Source organism: Castanea sativa, chromosome 7 (genome assembly GCF_040712315.1).
Source record: "Castanea sativa cultivar Marrone di Chiusa Pesio chromosome 7, ASM4071231v1".
Lineage (NCBI taxonomy): Eukaryota > Viridiplantae > Streptophyta > Magnoliopsida > Fagales > Fagaceae > Castanea > Castanea sativa.
The window spans coordinates 34,139,492-34,160,027 of NC_134019.1; the positions used below are offsets into that span (position 1 = coordinate 34,139,492).

Below are 20,536 nucleotides of genomic sequence, written 5' to 3' on the forward strand. Positions count from 1 at the left end.
GTCATCGGTCTCATCACTGACGGTGTTATCTCCCTCAGAGGTAACGGGACAGTGTCATCTTTGGCGATCTGGGACAAACCCAAATCAGGGTAGACGGCTCCAACTTGTTTTAATAAATTGTCAAACTCGTCACCAGAAAAGACACCGCACACATCAAAGAAGGGTTGAGAAACCCGGAACTCTGCCATGGTGTCAGCCTTGGCCTTGTCCATTTGCTTGCAAAGAGTAGCTAACTCTGTTATCAGGTTGGTCTCGCTTTCTCTGCCTTCTCATGATGATGGGTCTCCTCTGCAAGCAATGCAAGTTGGGCTGTCAGCTCTTTGTTAGGGTATGGACAGCCTCCTTGTACTGGTCCCATTCCTTGTTCTCAATCTCTTGACGTTTATGGAACCGTCGAATCACCCCTTTGTTGGCCACACACTAGTCCTGTAGGGCCTTCATCCGTACCAACACCTGAAATAAAATCAGCAATTAGAACAAGAATACAAAAATCATGAAGTACCATAAGTAATAGAGGCATACCCTAGACAGGTCGTAGAGACCAGAAGCCTCCAAGCCCTCTGAGGAATGCTCACCACAGGGATCTAAGTTTGTCTCCTTGATGATCGAATTGACCATCTCAACAGCATAATCCTTGTGAGTAACCAGCCTTTGAATGGGGTTAAAGATGACGTACCCCTTTCCTATCATTAAGCCCTTCCCAATTCTATGATAAGGGGGAAAAAGAGGTGAAGGAAACTTTTGCTATTTTTCCCTAACAAATGGACCCGTCACCTTCTTAGGCAGAAGGTTGTCCTTGGCATTGTTTTTTTTCTAGGACAACCTTAAAGGCCACCTTGGAGGTCGACCTCGAAGCCTGCCCTTGCTGTTTGCGTGTAGCGGTGGATTTCCTCACTAATGCCCTCTGTTTGCTAGCGTCCATTTTTGCAAAAAAGACGATGGAAGGGTTTAAGATCATGGTAGATACACTAGAAAGGGGTAAGTAAGCATAAAACTTATGGCGATGGGTGTACGCGTGCAACCGACAGGCTATTGGCGTCGGTACCAGACCACCACAGAAGGCGTGGAGAGTATTAAGGGTCACCAGATATTTCCATTTCCTCTGCTCGAAGGGAATCTCCAAGAAGAGTCTAATAAAGCTCTCCTGCTCATCAGTAATCTACAGACGGACCTAGGCTGAAAGCAAAAACAAGAGGTGTTAGATGCATAACAAAAACAGACGAGGTGGAGATAAGAAAATGTAGACGGCACACCTGACTCCCTCACAATACCCCAAGTATCATCAAACCCATCGGGCATGCTGTCCCACTCCTCAAGACTACACACCCAATCCGTCCCTTGAATAAAAAAATATTTGTTCTTCCAGTTTCTATTTGAATAAGGCATATTCGACACCAGCCTAAGTGACATCTTCCTTGCTAAGAAGTGATAAATATGCTTTGACGAGGAGATCTGTTGAGGCTTATGATGGTAGAAGAACTCGTCAAGGGTAAAGCGATGATTGCCACCACGTAGCTAACTCCATATCACTTCAGCCCTTAGGAATATCCTCCGCGCATTAGGAGCTATCTGGCTGACAGATAACCCAAGATAATTAGCCAGCTGAAGATGTAGCTTTATCAGCAGTAACCTCAGACCCGCAGCAATCATGGCATCATACATGCCAACGACTGCTATCTTTCCCGAGTAACACTTCTCAAATTTCCTCAGTAGATAGATGGGAATGTTAACAGGGATTTGGAAACGGTTGTGAAGTTTGTTGAAGACATTAGGGGACATAGTCGAGTGGAAATCATTCACCGTCCATATAAGAGGAAGGATGAAGGGCCTAGGGCCTAGGGCCATCGTCATCCGCTCAACGCCCCAACTCCTCGTCGCCCTTTCCTTCGTCACCTTCCTCATCATTTTCCTCTCTTTCTCCTTCTTCCTCTCCTTCCTCATCCTCGTCACCCTTTGCCTCCCCCTCATGTTCTTCATACTCCTCCTCTTCCTCCTTAACAAAGGAGTGAGCAGACAGTTCCCTTTTTGGGGACTAGGATACATCCTCCTTAGGCTCGCACCTAGACGAATAGACTTCATTGTAGCACCCTTATGGATTGACAATGATTGTTCACTCATCGCTTCTTTATCACCTGACATCTATTTACCTACAAGCGACAGAGGTATTCTAAGAACTTATTTGACGGGTTTCTATATAGGTGACAACTAGCTAGAAAAATAAATAATTAAAAAGAGAAAGAAAAGGGAAGGGAACTTACAAGAAAAGTGGACGGCCCTTTGAAGTGATAGTTCCCTCGAGAATGATGGAGTGAACGTAGAGGACAGATGCTGTTAGATGATGGATTGACGCAAATGCTTTGGTCTCAAAGATATCAAATGATGGAAATAAAGTAAGTAAAATGACTAAAGGGGAGGGACTATTTATAAAGAGAAAGGGCGCGATATACAAAGCGACACTCATGATTGGAAACAAGGCCAACTAACGAGTGCCACGTGTCACCTCACATATTAACCAAGGGCTACCTATGCCATTTAATGACACTCTCTTCAATTAAACTTTAATTGATAATCATAAATACTCAAATTACTCCACATTCTGTCAGCTAAAACCGAAGAGACTATGGAGTAGGGGGCAGCTTATGAGGGTATTTTTTTTTACTAAGGTTCAATAATCCTAGGTAGCCATGCAAGGAAGCTGATAGCGCAAGATGAACTTACTACTTACTCATGTCTCCTTCATATGAAAAGACACCCTTCAATATTAGAAACGTTAGTACTAGATCTTCTCCATAAGGAAAAATCCCCACTCTCAAGGAATCTTGATTCACCACTCACCACTATATAAGCACCCAACCCCCTCTTTTCCCAGGTATGCAAAAAATCTCTTACTCTCTCACTATAGAGTTCTTAGAGATTTCTTATTTACTAACTTAACTTTCGGAGGGTCTTTGGCCGGTATCACATCAGTGCCTTCTGTTTGGTCCTTCTATTCTTATTCCGCAGGTACCCATTGGTGCGATTTGAAGCCCACAACTCACTGAAGATTTTAGAACATCATTTATGGGAATTAATTGAAATGGAGTAATAATTGTTGCACACAATATATATATCTACACACATTACGTGCAACATAAATTACCAACTAAAATGAATTTAAATTGAGGTGGGTATTGTCCTCGATAAACAAGGACATATTATATTTAAAAAAAAATTGAAATTAAATAATAAAATAGATAATAAAAAAACTAAATTTGTAAGGAGATATGTACATTGTGTAAAACCAAATTTTTTATTAAAATAAGAAATTATAATATATTATTATTAAAATTAATAATGGAAAATTTTAAATTTTCTTTAAATATACGTATATAGTTCAACTGAAGTAGTATTCTAAATTATTTTGGTAATTGAATTTAAATGAGAGTAAACTATGTTAGTATTGAAATGGTATTTATAATGAATCATATAATGAAATTATATCCTAAAACTTATAAGTTATAAGACCTACATTTAGCTACATAGTGCAAGCACTCTGTATAAGACCCAACTTTTATTCTTAAAAAAAAAAATTATGGTAGATAATTAAAATGATATAAAATAAATAATAAAAATACAAAATGAATAAAATAACTTATTTGATAGCTCCATATGCTTTTTGCTTCTTCTTCTTTTCGGTAATGTGCTTGTGTGTATCTTTTTGAAGCTTCCTTTTTTTGCAAGATTAATTGTATTTTTGCCAAACTTTAAATAATTAAACTTTTGAGTAAAAAGCTAGGAACTTCGAACGCTATTTTTAGAGAGAGAAAATTTTATAATGTATTTCATAATTATTAAGATAATAAGTGGTGATTAGTGTAATGTGACTCTTCCATTAACATTACATTTATTATATATCAATCATATCATATTACATCAAGCATTGTGACTGTCGCCCCCAACAAAGCCTAATCCAAAGTTTGGTCTGCTAAGTATTATGGCAGCATGGCTTGAATTATGTTGACATGAAATTCTGGCTAGCACAAGGCCCATTTTGGCTTTTGTTTATTTAATTTGATTTTGATATCCAAGGCAAAAGGCCAATTGAGCAAATGACTGCATTCAAAGCCTCTGTTTCTTTTGTTGGGTACTTTTGGGCCTTCTGTTAGTGATGTCACAGTGCTCAAAAGGCAAGAACTGATGTTTGAATTATTCATATTCAGTAATGTTTGAATTATTCATTTATTTATTTTTGGTTTGGACTTGGATGTGGGAGCCTTTTCACTGGGGAGGTTCATTGATTAAGGCCCAAAGATAAGCGAATAAGGTAGGGCTTAAAGGTAATGCAAACTCAATTGGAGGGTTGAGTGGACTGCTTGTGGCCCAAACTCTTAGGGTTTGAGTTATGGCCCTTTTCTCATAGTTAGGCCTTAGTGTTGGACAGTTGGGTTCTAATAGGGCAAAGGATAATAGGGACCCTCCAAATTAAATTTATGATTTGTCGAGTTTCACTCCATTGTTGTATGTCGCCTGATAGAGAAAGTATTTTGTAAGACGATCTTGTACAACAGTTCCCTCATATTTTGTGGATTCCTTGCAAGTTGCAACTAAGGAACCCATATATTGTGAGAGGGGTGTTGTTTTGGCCATTCAACCGGTCTTATTAGATAATTATTAAATGCAAATTGGGATTCAAGCCCAAAATATGAGGTGAAAAAAGGCAACGAGGCTTATTTTATTTAATCATTTTTCAATTAATGAAGTTATTTTTGGGTTTGAGCTTTATTTATATATGATTTGAAATGATTTGGTGAATTTATTTCAAATTTATGATATATAGTTTTGTTCGAACAAAATCTTCAAAAGTTAAATCATTATGTTCTTTTGAATTTATATTAATAGTGATCCTTTATATTTCTTGATTTTAAATCTCCAAATCCAAACACAATCTTAAGGAATTTTTATGGAAATTCATAGTTTTAAAATTTTATACTTCATTGAGGCATAAATTTGACTTGGCTTACCCATAAAGACACAAGCTACCTGATTTTTTATTTTTATTTTTAATAAAGATTCATTGAATAAAATGAGTAATGTTAAGAGCACAAATTTATATATATATATATATATTTTTTTTTTTTTTTCCATGTTGATGTTATAGGAAGTCACTTTATATAAATGTACTAACATGACTTTTTATTAACATCAAATTATGGTTTGTCATCACAATAATAGTTTTTTTTTTTTAAATGTCCCTACTCTACTCTCCCTAGTAGACACTGGTACTTGGACATGGCGAAGTACTAAGGTTTCCTCATAAGTCATCCAACTGATGAAATTAAATATACATAAATGATAATATATAATAATATACCCTGTATTTCCTACCTTGATCACTTCTCAACCGCAAATTTTCTTTTAAAAAAACGCAGCAGGATGGATTGGAGCGGACTATTCTTTTTTTGCAATTAGAAAAAAAAAATTAACAACTATTTTACATCACTAGTGATATGATATATTTGTGATTGATACATAATAGATATGTTATAAATTTTTTTTGGAAAATATTGATATGTTATAATTGATATATAATAAAAAATAATATTAATGAACTTCAGTGAATCTATTTTTTACTACAAGATAGAAAAATCAGGTGACTTAAAAAAAAATTAATAGGATAGAATTTTAATTTATAATGCTTGTTCTATAATTGATAGAATTTTTTTTTTTTTAAAGAACTCATTTCGGTACTAAGGGAAGGTTAATAACCCACAGCGGAAGGCATTCTACCCAATAAGGCAAATACTTCAAATCCTGTTGAATGAAACAAAAGATATTATTGATAAATAAAAGTACATCATGTTCATTAACCAACTAGAATGAAAAAAATAAATAAATAAATAAATAACAACACATTCAAAATTGAAAGAAAGTGACAGATTTATCTTACAGATGATTTCTAATGAAACATTTTAAGAGATTAATTAGGGTTCTCCTTTATCTCCTGCACCCATTCGTAGGGTGGGGAGAGGGGACATGAAAAGAATTAATTATGAAGAAATTACTTAGGCTTCCTAATGCTCAAGGACGAATTCAAGATTTTAAACTAGTGGAGCCAAAGTATAAATGAAAAAAAAAATCTCAAAATAGATATCCATATAGTATTAAAATTTTATAAATGCTCAAAATTATTATTTCTAAATACATTAAGATGCAATCATTTACCAACAAGATAAAGACAAAAACAAAATAATGGTTTTTTTAATACTAGGATGGCTAGGATTTTGTTGTTGCTGAAATTAGAGCATTTATAGTGGCAGTGCTAAATATTTTAGCATTTAGCACCTCAAAAATGTACTTTATCTATTTTACTATCTCACTTTACAATACACTTAATATCAAATGTTTTATTTTTTTATCACTTCATTTAAAATAATATAAACAACTCATTAAAATAATAAAGAAAGAGAGAGAATTTGAGTTTTTTTAATTGAAGGAAGAGATATAATCTTAATAAAATATTATATTTGATTTTTAACAACTTACTACAATCAACTGATATTTATATTAGTTTACTATAATCGCAAAAAATTTAGCTTTAAATTATCCAATAACACATGATTTTTTGGTTCTTTGATGGTAAAATAGTTTTTTTTTTTACTAAAATACAATCATTATTTTGAATGTTTTTATTGTTTTTATCAAATTTTTAGATTAAATAGTTACTATTTGGGTGATGTTAATTAGATTTATTGAGAAAAAATAGAACCCAATTACAAAAATAACATAATAATAACTATAAAAAAAAAATGTTTGGACCCAGGGCCAGGGGTCCTGGGTCCGTTCCTGCTAATGCTTCTTGTGCTCAATACTGATAAACTTTACAATAATTAAATGATGATGAACAATTTGAACAAGTCATAAACTTTGTTTTAGCGAAAAAAAAAAAAATCATAAACTTTGTGTTTGTAGATAAAATCTGCCGAGAGGGTTGGAATAACGATTCTTGTGCTTTGAATGGTACCGACGTCATAGACGTCGGTACCATTCAAAAAGGCAAAAAAAACTAATGGTACCTACCGACGAAAAAAGAACACAGACACACACGTCTATGACATCATTGGTTGGGTATCTATGGCAAGTGGAAGCTTGAGAGTGAAGAGTGGAGATTGAGTACGCGTGTCACTCTTTATATAGAAAGCTACAAATTAGATTCTCTCTGTTCACACTCACGTCTAGACAGTCACTTCGATGTTAAATCCGACAGTCAAATATATACTCACTCTGTCTTTCTAGTTATCTCCGCATCTCTCTCTCTCTCTCTCTCTCTCTCTCACAGAGATACCCAGAAAGCAAAAAAATAAAAGAAAGAAAGAAAGAACTCAGATTGATTTAGTACAATGGCGAAGACGGGCTACATAAGAATGAAAACTGATCAAGATCTATTAAACTCTGACGTGAAAGATCTTGCAAACGCTGTTAAAAAGATAGCCACCCATGTCATCAAGCTTGGAAGCTTAGGCTTTGGCACCACCTTTCTTGAATGGCTCGCTGCTTTTGCTGCCATGTAAATATATATTACTCTCTCTCTCTCTCTCTCTCTCTCTCTATTCTCTTAATCCTATTGTTTCACAGTTTTATGATCTTTTTCTATATATACAAATGACTTTTGGATCAAATTAAAGGCTCTCTTTCTTTTCCTTAATTTAATTTTATGATGATAGATGGATATAAAGTTGATGTTGAAATGTTTAACAAATGCATGTCTTTTAGCTTTTCTGACAATCTTTCTTCTTCTTAAATACTAGTAATAACTAATGAATAAGCATAAGCATGTGGGTTCAATTTTCAAACCAGTTATCATGATCTCTTATAAAACAAGATCTAGCTTTTAAATTTTTGGGACATTATTTGGTGATTTATCAGTAGAGGCTTTCTTTTTAGTCTTCTTGAACATTTCAGTGGATATTTAGGTATGATGGTCAATTTAATTGGAACTTACAGACATCATTAATTAATTAATTTTTTTTTTAAAACAGAGAGAAGAAGAGGAAATGGTTTGGGAATTATCTTGTTAAAGTCAACTCAGTGTATTTGTTTCTTTTTTTTCATTTTTCATTGAATTTAGCTTTTACTTGTTGTTTAATTACTATGATTTGTTCATGAGATGAGTTGAATTTGAAGAAATCATTTACTTTATTATCTTTGGTATAACTGTGATTTACTAATGGAGACTCAATATGCATTCTCTCTTCACCCATGTTCGATTGGGTTGTTTGTAGTTTCTATGATGAATTTCTGATTCTAATGGGATCAAGGGACACACACAGACTCACACTTTTCTCCCTAATTGATCTATGTTTTCTCAACTCTGCATTTATTTCACTTTAGATTAGTTGAGAGCATTTATGTATTGGACCTGTGGCAGTGCCATTGTATTGGGAGTTGTTACATGTCCTATTACTAGCGTTGGCATTTGATGTGCTCACCAAGAATAATGTGGACCACTAAACTAGCAGTATGCTTATTTATTTTCACAAACATAAAAACAATAAAGCCAATGCTGCGTCATCACCATGAGGGTTTTTTATTAGAATGAAAAACATCACAATGAGACACAACTAGATATGAGATTAAACAGTCTATGACCACAACTTTTGTGCCACAATTCTGATGTTGTTGATTGCGAGTGGCTGGCTACTACTTTTTCTCCATCACTTAAAATCAATTAGATTAGAGTTGTGGCACAAAAGTTGTGTCAACAGACTTTCTTATGATCAAATGTATTTTTTGAAAGGAAAACTTTATAAGAACATCAATTTGATCAATGAGTATACTTTTGGTCATTTACTGCAGCAAAAACTTTTCTTCCTCTTGCTACACCCCATCACATGATATTTTTTCTAGTCTATATTTTTATTTATTTTTTTATTTTCGTAATTATTTTGTCTGGTTAATAGATCTTGGGTAACTATACTGTTTTATAGTATATCATGCCTGTTATTATTTGTGTTGGTCATAGAGTTTAGTGTGGCCTAATCGATTTACTTCATATGCTTGCTGTAGTTATTTGTTGATCTTGGACCGAACAAACTGGAAGACAAACATTCTTACATCTCTGTTGATCCCATACATCTTCCTGAGTCTTCCTTCACTACTATTCAGCATACTCAGGTGATAAATTGAGGAACCACTGTTTTCAATGACCTCAACCTGTGTATGCTTTCGTGCTACTTAATTTTTTGGTGATGCAGGGGAGAGATTGGGAGATGGATTGCTTTCATTGCTGTTGTGTTGCGCCTTTTCTTCCCAAAACATTTCCCAGGTATTATATAAGTCTTAGTTACTGTTGATTGATCATGTTTATGCTTAAATGCTTTTAACTAATGCAATCTATGTGAATCTTACTCGTAATTTTCTGACTGAAACTCTTTCCTTCCCATCTTCATTTAGTTGGAATATACAAGTATCTCATTTTACATTTGCTTTCTTACACATCTTATGTTGTGCCCAGGCAAACATTCATTTGCTATCACTACCAGCATGATATCTGCTATCCAACCAAATAATCATAATCAACCAAATATTTTTCACCATCGATTTACTGACTATGACTGTAACTGCAGAGTGGCTGGAACTTCCAGGGGCTTTCATTCTTCTGACGGTGGTAGCCCCTAGTTTACTTGCAGACACCGTAAGGGACAGCTGGGTTGGTGTGTTAATATGTCTCGCCATTGCATGTTATTTGCTTCAAGAACACATCCGCGCATCTGGTGGGTTCAGAAATTCTTTCACAAAAGCCAATGGTCTGTCAAACACAATTGGAATAGTCCTTCTGTTTATCTATCCAGTCTGGGCACTGGTACTTGATGTGCTATAGGTGCACTCTTAGGAGCTTATGATTGTTTTGGTGCTTGCAATTTTAAGAATCTTTATCTTCGTGCCATTATTTTATTAAGACCTACAAATTCATTGCCACTGTTCTGTTACATCTGTATAATTTTGAAAGGAAAACTTGTCTTTTATGCTGTTGAATTTGTGAAAGAATTGGCACAATGTTTCTGTTTTTCTGTCCTGTCTGGACTTTCTACTTGACTTCCCATTGGTGCAGTCATGGTAGCATGTGAATTGCTTTTTGAAGCTTGCAAATTTTTATCAACTGTCTTGTTTGTGTTGTTCTTTGGTTAAGCCTGACAAGTTCAGCAACATTGTCATGTTACTTCGATATGTTACATCTTTCATCAGCTCCAATTAAAGAATGGTCAATACGGACCTTGTGGAATTCCTGTATCGCCCTTACATGTAATACAAAACCTTATGTTCTAGTGATCCATTCAGATTGTGGTTATTCTAAAGAACCTTGTGTAAGTCTTCTAGGGGCTGCATGCCTTACAGTTATCGAATCACTAGTTTTCAGTAGGCTGATTAACAATGGTAGGTACCAAGATAGAACTCAAAAATCAAAATGGAGGATACCATCAGATTTGCCAGCAATATTTTTTTTTCTTTTGATCTGTTGGAGGCTCAGCTTATGGACTACACAATGAAAGGTAGCCTCTTTTTTCCATTAAACCTCTGCAATCCTTGATGAAGGCAGGATTTGATCCAAGTTTGATCCCATGCTAAGAGACTTTACTAGTCAAACCAATTATTACCTCTAAACTTTCATGTTATTGTTGCCATAATATGAAGTTAATTTTCCTCGTATGAGCTTGTGTTTTGGGAGGTAAACTTGATCTTGAATCTTCCTCAGGCATATGCATAGCACAGAGAACCACCTTAAAACCCTGGTTGAATCAAACTTCAAACTCCTTGATAGTGGTGCTCGATTTGTTAAACAAGGAAAGAAAATTTGACGCCCAAAAATTGAAGAATATCAGCTATTTAATTTCTGGCAAAAAGCTGGATACCATAGATGGATTCCTTGAGAATCTTTGTCATTGTTCATATCTCTAGATAAAATCTGGTCTCATGGTGCTGTCAAGCTAGACAGACTTAAAAAAATTCTAGGAGGTTCTTTATTATTTTTTACCACCCCTAGACTTTCGATACCTCTTTAGATTATATAGAAAGGTAAAGAAGAGGAATATAATTTTCAGCAGGAGCGTGGATGATGTCAAAGTATCTTTTATTTATAATTAAACAAGGGCAAGAATCTGCTTATCCACACACTGTTGGGTACATATGATTTGATTTTGATATGAACACTTTTTCTACAAGTTTTTAGACAAGATAAAACATAAAATAAACAAACTTTTGGCAAACTGCCACAAATTGGTAATATCTGCATTCCAGTTTATAGCTTCCAATGCTGTTCTCACACTCTTATTCCTTTGGCTTCACTGTACAATTGGTCAACGGTGTCCTGCAGATGACATTGGGGAAAAGATCATATTGATGCTGCATAGTCCAACACACCGACTTCCATGGTAGATCAATAGAAAGAATATAAAGGACGATAAGGGACACTTTTTAAAAGGAAGTTCTGAATGCCAGCCAAAAGAACTATCTTAAAAGAAAAGCGAGAGGTATTGCTATTTATCTTCCAGTCAATCCTTGATAAAAACACATCTCGCTTTTGGGGCCCCGAGCTTTTAGATTCATGTTCTGGTTCTAGTGAACAGTAAAATGCCCTTGGACCTTTTTATTTGATCCTTCTTGCTTTCCATAGAAAATCGCAAAACTGTAATAAAACTATATAGAGTACACACATTTATGAAGCTATATAATTTTGGAAAGATGAATTTTTCACCCTTTTACTAGGGAAACCTGGGAAGGAAAAACTTGGGTCCAATAGAAAGTCATAGCAATAATGAGCAGTCAAGTAAACAATTGATAGAGAAAAATAAAATAAAAAGAACACAAGGCATACCTTGTAGTACTTGAGCAATTGTGGTCTCTTCAATTTGAATGTTGGAGTTATCAGATCCCTCTCCATGTCAAAGGGATTTGGTTCCAAATGGACTGCTTTTAACATCTCAAAACCTCGAAGCTGCAGGATGTCTTTCAAGTCAGAAGAAAAGACATAACTCTACATGAAATTAGCAATAGGGATTGAGACACAAGTACATACCTGGTTTTTGTGACCAGTGTTATTAAGCTCATCTAAAATGTATTTCCTTGCCTTCAGGTTTTCACATAATGAATTAAAATCACCAGTGACATTATGGTTTATTGCCCAATCCTCTAATGCCTTTCTGTCAGGAACCACCACAGCTACGAGGAACGACTCAAAACTGTTCCCATAGACCCAGATCTGTTAACAAAGATAAGTCAATAGCACATTTAGAATTAGATAAGTGGCAACAAAACAATTGAAAACTCAATGGGCTATGCAGATCAACTTACTAACAGAAACTCATATGTTCTTAGACAAAAAGAGCAATGTTCTATTTAAAGAGACTACTTTTACATGGGGCACCATTGTGGACACCAGCAACATACCGATGTTAAAAGAGGGCATCGCAAGTATGTGCTTTCAATGTTCTCTACAGCAACATATTCACCTTGAGACAGCTTAAATATATTTTTTTTCCTGTCAATGATTTTCATTGCTCCGTTGGGCTGCCATTCTCCAATGTCACCTGCATTATTCTCAAAATTAGGCCCATCAACATTCACATACTCTCTGAATTAAGTATTTTCTGTCTTATAGCAGCTATAGACGTTCCTAACCAGTGACAAATACAGCCTTAGAATGTAACTGTTTGTCAATGCATTGTATTAGCAAGGTTTTACCTGTATGAAACCACCCGTCAACAAGGACATCTTCAGTCAGGTCTTGTCGCTTGTGGTAACCGGAGAACAAGGTTGTTCCCCTCAAGCAAATCTCTCCACGTGGCATGCTGGCAAGTGCATCATATCCCATCTCTGGTACTGACTCAAGCCTGGCTTCAATGGTTGTGATGGGGACTCCAACAGTTCCAATCATGCTAAATACATCGCCAATGGATGTAAAACACCCACCACAACTTTCAGTAAGACCTGATCATGAGCAAATATTATAAGCTGATAGAAAGAAGTACACGAGAACAGTGGATAAAGTAGAGCCACCATTGATAAGCTTAAAAACAACTCTAATTAAAAACAGTTGGTCTAAATTACCATATCCTTGGGATAAAGTAGAGCCACTGGTGACCCTCAAAAACTCCTCCACATGCCTAGTTAAAGGTGCAGCACCTGATAACATGATACGAACTCGCCCCCCTAATCCTTGTTTGATCTATAATAATTAACACATTATTAGAATGTAAAGTAGATCTTTCAGAGTAATGATGGGGAAGGATATATGACTGACCTTATCAAAGATAAGCCTGTCCAAGAGAGGTGCTGCTTTATCTTGATTAAGTCCCTTCTCTAGATTTCCCAACTTGCTGCCAGATTCCATTAGTCATTCAGTAGGGGAGCAAAGTAATTTAATGAAGTAGTTATCTTTAAACTTTTTCTTGATAGGTATAATGAAGTGGTTATCGATAAACATACTAGTTATAAGCATATTGGAACAATGCCTTCCGCAACGCACCTCCCGATGAAATTTTATTAAGTATACCTTTTGAACAAAATTTAAGGCCAACGTTTAGAACGAAAAAAGTTAAATATGTATATAATTCAATGTGATGTATAGAAAAATAATATACCACTGTAGATACGATCATAAACTCTAGGAACCCCACAAAACATAGATGGCTTCAGTTCCTGTATGTCCTCCATCAGAAACCTGATGTCCTGCATATTTAAAGCAAGAAAAAACACATTGGACAAGTTCAGCATTGGCAATTAAAAGACATACAGTCAAATAAATAGATGGAAGAAAGAACTCATTTAAAAAGATGAATCTTAATCTTACGCCTTGCCAAAATCCTATTGAGGAGCCCTTATAGATGCAATAGCTCTCCATTATTTGATCATATACATGGGCCAAAGGAAGGAAGGAGAAAAATGAATCTTCTTCTGAACACTGTAATAGAAAGATTCTATGTCAATACCATAATGTAACTGCCATATAATTTGATGAAGAAAAGTCGTTTTGTGGTCCATCATCAATGAATGACTTAATAGCAAAATGTGACGTAGAAAACCTTACATTGGTTTACTTATATCCTTTTTTTCATTCGTAAGGTTTGAACTTATGACATACATTTCCACTCTGCCTTTGCCATTCAGACCAATGACCTACCACATTCCATTTAAGAATCTTGACAATACTAAAACATGCATCTTTTAAAAGAGGGAATGACTTCCGTAAGGAGGAACTATGACTAATAATTTTGTATCTGGTAGAAAATACTTCTTAGATCTATAGCAGGATTAAGCCATTGAACACAAAGTACATATGCCCAATTTAGATTAATTCATAAGCTAACAGATGGAGTTCTTCCATGATGTACTGAAAATGGCAAGAAGAGCCAACAGATTTTTCTTGAATGAACCACAAACAACAGTGATTTTGTTTTGCAAATTTGACTACGCATACATGAATGCGAACCATAAATTCTGCTGAGTTTTATTCTTAACAGGAATCTTATATTTATCTTAATAAGTTTATTATCATTCTGGATTTCTTGTCATTATAGTGGGAAAATAATCTTATATGACCATTGTTATGCACTTAGAAACATAATTGGCATTGGCTAACGAGCAACGACTTATTAAATGTATGTTCTGTGCACATTCATCTGCTTTTTTAGACAAAAATCATCATGCGCAGTTATCTTACAGTCTATTTAAACAACATCTATTGATCAGGCATTCTGAAGCAGACATAATGTGATGCAGATTAGAATTTGGTGATGATTATTGACACAAAACAATATCACCAAATTACACAGATAATGAATTGAGTTGCAAATTAGAACAGAATATTGGGCTTTCTTAGCTATCTTTTGACAAGGAGTGACTTTAAAACTCCATGAAATGCAGAAACTAAAAAAGTTACAGAATCATACAGCTTCAAGAAATCATAATTTGTGTTTGGCTGCTTACCACTCTATCTGTTAGTAAAAGTAGGTGGTCCGTCGTCAATACTTCTGCCATAATAGCTGCATTTGTAAGAATGACACCTTTTGGTTCTCCTGTTGTTCCACTTGTATACATTATTGTGCAGATGTCAGCCTTGTTTTTTGGAGGCAGTTCGTTATTCAAACTTCCCTGTTTTGATTGACCAGTCAAAATCAACGTAGACAGTAATATGCACTCATTATATAGATGAACAATGTGGATTGACATCCTACCAACTCAGAAAACTCCTTCCAGGAAAAGCAAGAAACCCCCGATTCTTCAGCTTCTTTCTTTTGTGTGCTTGAAATATTTGAAAAGCTGACAATAGCTGAGCAAAGAAAATACATAATTTAGTTCCCCACCCAAGGAACTGCATACTGTTTTCTGAGTATATTAGACAGAAGATGGCAGCTTGACCTACTTTTTAAATTTTCTGAACATCTTGGGAGGCATGATAGAATCTGCACAAAGAGTTACCACTTGAGTGAGGAAAAATAATTGTAGAAGCCAGAAAAATAATTGAGAGACGTGAGTTGCACTAAGTATATTATTTTCATCCATGAATTGATGTTTGACATGCACAGAAACACACGCTGACCATAGGCAAAAAGTGAGAAACAAGGATGTCCCAAGTGCCAACTACAAACATTCCCACAAACATAACTAGGTAAAGCAATTTTAGAACCAACAAATTATTAGTTCTTTGAAGTGGCATGGCAAAAATATAAAAAAGAAAACAGGAATTGCATACAACCATATTGCTGTCAAGTGTCAACTATGAGTTTCATAGAACATAGCATCTTCTCACGGTAACCTTCCTACTATGGTAATGCATTGTAATAATGCTTTTCATGGGATTTCAAATCTGAGCATCATTTAAGAGTGAACAGGTATAACAGATGAAGAGTCAAAACTTATTTTGGAGGTGTTTGGTAGGAGAGAAGAAATCGAGTGGGCAACATGGTTGTACAAAACTCTTTACAACCAGGGTACTTGTTATAAAATTTATAAGCATTCCAAGATGCTGTCTGTTCCTGTTATTTTAAAACTAATAGGAAAAATTAGAGGTCCTTGGAGAACAAGAAAAATCTTTCAATGGTTTCAGAACACAACAAAAGTGAGGTAACTAATTAAGTTTGATTCTAAATTTATGAGTGAAAGTCCTTGAAGGTAAGTTAAAAATCAATTCTTCATATCGATCACAGGTTTCATACCACCTTATTGGTTATTGAATCAGATCATCAAGATTTCAAAAATTGATGGCTAATTTAGATTAGTAATGTTTCGTTTACAATAAAAATAAAAATAAAATTGATAGAATGAGAATGTACAGCAGATATCTTGTTCTCTTGCACGAAAGCTATTGAAATTTCAGCATGGTTGATGATGAACTCCACTGCATTTGGTCCTGTGATGAGCAAAATTACAGAGTTACATAATCAGACTCTTTTGATAACTCAACCAAGTGGTCTACAATTCAAGTACATTGATTGCCACCAGGAGGGGGTGTGTGCACCCATAAACACATGGTGAAGATGACAGTAATTAGCACACTGAGATTTATTGATGAAAAAAAAAAAGGAAAACATACCAAGTGTGTCATATAGAGGTACATATGTCACAGCCTGGCTGTTACATGCCTGTTGAAAATCAAACATAATTATCAAAATAACACTACACAGTTCAAACTGTTACTTAAACATTGCTATCTTGGTCTTTCATCTTTACTATATAACCTTATAAAACTTGTTAAAGTGAGTTACAAACAAATACCCTTAGCCCAAAAAAAAAAAAAAAGGTTAGGAAGCAAAACATGAGGGAAAATGACTGTACATTACACACTGAACTTCTATAACAAGTGTGCTCAATCTAGCTACTAGCCCTTTGTAATGAAGGTTGCATTTATTAGTTTGTTTCCTAAGAAATGTTCTCAATCATAACACACTTCTGCAAAAAAACACATTTACTATGTATCATCAATATCTATGAAGCCAAGCAAGATTGATAACTAGAAGTATAATGTATGTATATAAATGTATATATACCTCCATTGCAATTATCCATTCTGGACAGTTGGACCCATAAATACCACAACGATCACCCTACATACATAACAACACACATTAGTAGTACTTATAAATTGGATTTCCACATAAACTAATTGCCTAATTCTTTGAAGAAAAAAGATATTTCTAAGTTAGCCAAAGTGCAATTTGGACTTACAGGATTGACACCACGGCTCCTGATGGCAGAGCCCATGCGGACGGCTGCATCATAAACCTCCTGATATGTGAGCCACACATAGGGGCCCACCTGTGAATGAATTCAGTCAAATATTTTTATTAGTATTTTTAGTTTCTTCCAATGAAAATTTAGCTTATGGTCTTCACTCTTCAAGGCAATTCCAAATTTCCAAGTGACGACTACTTTTTTCGCAAGTTTTTAAGGTGTTAAGTTATGAGCAGTGCGACATAAAAATTGTAAAATTTTATGCCTTACAATAGATTTTAACATGCTAATTATAGGGGGGAAAAAATAATAAATTCATAGCTTGTTTACAATTGTTAAAGTCAATGCTTAATAGCAATTTATACGACCATAATTTTTGTCACAACTTTTTGAAGTGATCAATCGTAAGCATTGAATAATCATAATTATATGAATCTACTACTTTTTTTTTCCACCACTCAAAATCCATCGCTTCAAAGTTGTGACAATAATTATGATGACACAAAAGTTGTGCATGACAGGCCATATGAAACTGATATTTCGCATAACAATTATAATCTTAGCAAATTGTGAAAATTAATGTTGTGTCTCTATTATTATTATTATTATTATTATTATTACTAAGGACATAGACACATGTAAGGGGGAGAGACGAAAACGAAGAGAGTTGTAGTGTACCTTTGAGTCGGTGACTTGACGTCGACCCAGCATTGGGTTGCTGGGGCTCCTCTTAGCTGAGTCACTGCCACAATCAACATAGTTTCAGAGGAAATATCCCAGCATAGTGCCATGGAATCAGACCACGTATTTTAATATACAAAGCTTTTCTCTTTCTAATAATGTAGTTTCGGGGTTCTCTATCAAACAAATTGAAATTATAGCGCTTGGCTTTGAATGTATTACATTAAATAAATTGTTTTAAAAAGGTTTTTATTAAATCAGCAATTGGCCTATTAGCTCAGTTGGTTAGAGCGTCGTGCTAATAACGCGAAGGTCGCAGGTTCGAAACCTGCATGGGCCATAATCAATTGTTGTCTATTACATTAGACTACTAATTTTTTCTTTTTTACCGCAACCTTTTCTTCACGACAAAGATTTGTTTTTGTTTGGGCTACGGATTCCATTTTCAACAGGACAAATGTCCAATAAACGGTTAACTATAACAGCTAATTTTTTCTTTTTTACCGCAACCTTTTCTTCACGACAAAGACTTGTTTTTGTTTGGGCTACGGATTCCATTTTCAACAGGACAAATATCCAATAAACGGTTAACTATAATAGGACAAATGTGTATCCTTGACACAATCACACAGCTAACTACAACTAAGATTTAGTCTGATCTCCAACCAAAATACCAATAGTTCTTAAGAATTTATATTAGTGTGTTTTTTTTTTCCTTTCTATAATGGGAAAGTAAAATTATACTAATACTTAGTGCCTAGGAATTTATGTTATCTTTAAGGTCAAAGAAAAATAAGAAGGGGTCAACAATTTAATCTTACAATTGTAGATGAGTTTGTCATAGTAATTGATTAGATTGGTCCCAAAAACAAAACCAAAAAAATCTAAATAATAAAATGAAGAATTAGTTTTACATTGTCATTTAAATTTTACAGTAAATTCATGCTTAGGTGACCTGCTCTCTCTAGCTTGTTGGTCTCTCACCCAACCTTGGTTGATTTTACTTTACATTTGTGCTTTTCCATGACTCTCATTGGCCATTGCATGCCCTGAGACTTGTTCATAACAAATTTGATATGCTTGTTAGAGAATGGCTTGCTTTGCTAGCCATTTCTTAAAACATATTTTTCTGATCCTATAGTCACAATAATCATAACCCTATGAACACATATATAGCATTAATCCAACTATGTAAACACAAACACATGCAATAGCAATTAGCAATACAATTCTCAAAAGGGAGTACATGAATGCATATATAAAATATATAAACTATAAACCTGAGGAATTGCCATGGAGATTCCAATCCGGCCGGCAACTCCAAAAGACCATCTTTAGCATAAATGCTTCTATACACAGGCCCTGCCGATGGCCTTTGAGCTGTTGCAGGCCTTGATTCCTCAACCTTCACAATGTAGATATCCGACATTGTTATCAAAATGTAGAAACTGAGTTTCAATTTCAAGAACCTTTTAAAGATGACCTTAGAGACTGAAGCTTTTTTTTAAGAGCTTGTAAAAATGTTTTTGCTGAATTTAACCACAAAGAAAGAATGAAAGAGGGAGTTGAGAAAGGTGGGAATATGGGAGGGTTAGTTGAGCTAAAGCAATAAATTCTTAGATCACATTAAGAAAGATGTGTCTGACCAATTTTATAGGCGTTTTATGACACATTAAAGGATTTTGTGTCTGTATATGGGGATTTCCTTGCACAGCATTTATAATGGTAGATGATAGGTGGGTGACTGACCCACGATTTGCTTTATTTATTGTTAATTTATGTTTTAAACAAAACTTGTTTTCTTGTCTTAGTATTCTTTTTGTTTTTATTTGATCAAAGACGATGATAGGGTTTGGGTTTTGCTCAAGAAAATAAGAAAGACAGTGATAGGCTAGCTTATAGTGCTGAGTCAAAACCTCCCTCATCTAAACCTCCTACTCCCATCTTCTATGGGTAGGACTTTAAGACTATTTATATTTTATGAGTTAGTCAATAGTATCGAATTCGTTGAGACAATGATATGTGTCTATTTTGAGATATGTGTCACAATTTAACTGGGTTCAATGCATTAGATACACTGAATTTAAGGGAAGTCCATATTTTATAAGATGAGTAATGCTAAGAATACTTTCTATTTTTTGGATAAGAATTAGTGCTAAGAATTCAATATTTTCATAATTGTGATTAAAGCAACATTGCTATCGCTTAGGTCCACTCATAGTAGAATCTTTTTTATCATGCGACAATCACAATAAATCATGTCATTAATTATAAATAAAAAAAAATATTCTAAAGTTATTATTATAGAATAATAGAATGGAATTGATGGATGATAAAATAATGAAATGAAATTGAAAGAAAGAAATAAATATATTTTCACTTAATTTTTTGGAAGTTCATATATATATATATATATATAAAGTAATGATATGAAAAAAAAAATTATATGAGATTCATATACTTAAAAATCTAGATTTCACCTTTCTTTTATTAAAAGAATGAGCGTTTCTGTCACTTTTGAGAGGAAGGCTTAAGAGAAAATGAAATGAAATATAAATTTTCTTCCTACCATTTAACTCGTTCTCAAAATTTTCAAACATAGAATAAATGTAATGAGCAAGCTTTTTCTTTTTTTTTTTTCCTTTTCTTGAGA

The 20,536-nt window shown here is 34.5% G+C and overlaps 2 protein-coding genes and 1 non-coding gene across 4 annotated transcripts; 2 read left to right on the forward strand and 1 right to left on the reverse strand.

Moving 5' to 3' along the window:
- The first annotated feature begins 7,197 nt into the window (after window positions 1-7,197).
- LOC142642945 (cold-regulated 413 plasma membrane protein 2-like) lies at window positions 7,198-10,151 on the forward strand. Of its 2 annotated transcripts, none has more exons than XM_075817409.1 (4): window positions 7,198-7,543; window positions 9,043-9,150; window positions 9,231-9,301; window positions 9,603-10,151. In XM_075817409.1, exons 1-4 carry the CDS (start codon window positions 7,377-7,379, stop codon window positions 9,854-9,856), a joined length of 600 nt encoding a protein of 199 aa, XP_075673524.1. In that variant the 5' UTR covers window positions 7,198-7,376; the 3' UTR covers window positions 9,857-10,151. The 2 variants fall into 2 exon arrangements, with proteins under 2 accessions (XP_075673524.1, XP_075673525.1); XM_075817410.1 differs by having other exon boundaries at window positions 7,205-7,543; window positions 9,491-10,135.
- A 936-nt stretch (window positions 10,152-11,087) lies between these two features.
- LOC142642944 (putative CoA ligase CCL6) lies at window positions 11,088-19,508 on the reverse strand. Its single transcript, XM_075817408.1, has 19 exons — window positions 19,164-19,508; window positions 17,881-17,944; window positions 17,197-17,286; window positions 17,019-17,075; window positions 16,565-16,613; window positions 16,305-16,381; window positions 15,395-15,434; window positions 15,207-15,301; window positions 14,959-15,123; window positions 13,823-13,933; window positions 13,614-13,701; window positions 13,459-13,525; window positions 13,274-13,349; window positions 13,081-13,198; window positions 12,715-12,960; window positions 12,421-12,560; window positions 12,050-12,232; window positions 11,849-11,968; window positions 11,088-11,341 (listed from the first exon to the last, which is right to left on the reverse strand). The coding sequence occupies exons 1-19, from the start codon at window positions 19,310-19,312 to the stop codon at window positions 11,294-11,296; spliced, it is 1,983 nt and encodes a 660-aa protein (XP_075673523.1). The 5' UTR covers window positions 19,313-19,508; the 3' UTR covers window positions 11,088-11,293.
- On the forward strand, window positions 18,150-18,223 carry TRNAI-AAU (transfer RNA isoleucine (anticodon AAU)). Its single transcript has one exon. It is a non-coding gene; the product is annotated as a tRNA-Ile (tRNA).
- Window positions 19,509-20,536: the final 1,028 nt, after the last annotated feature.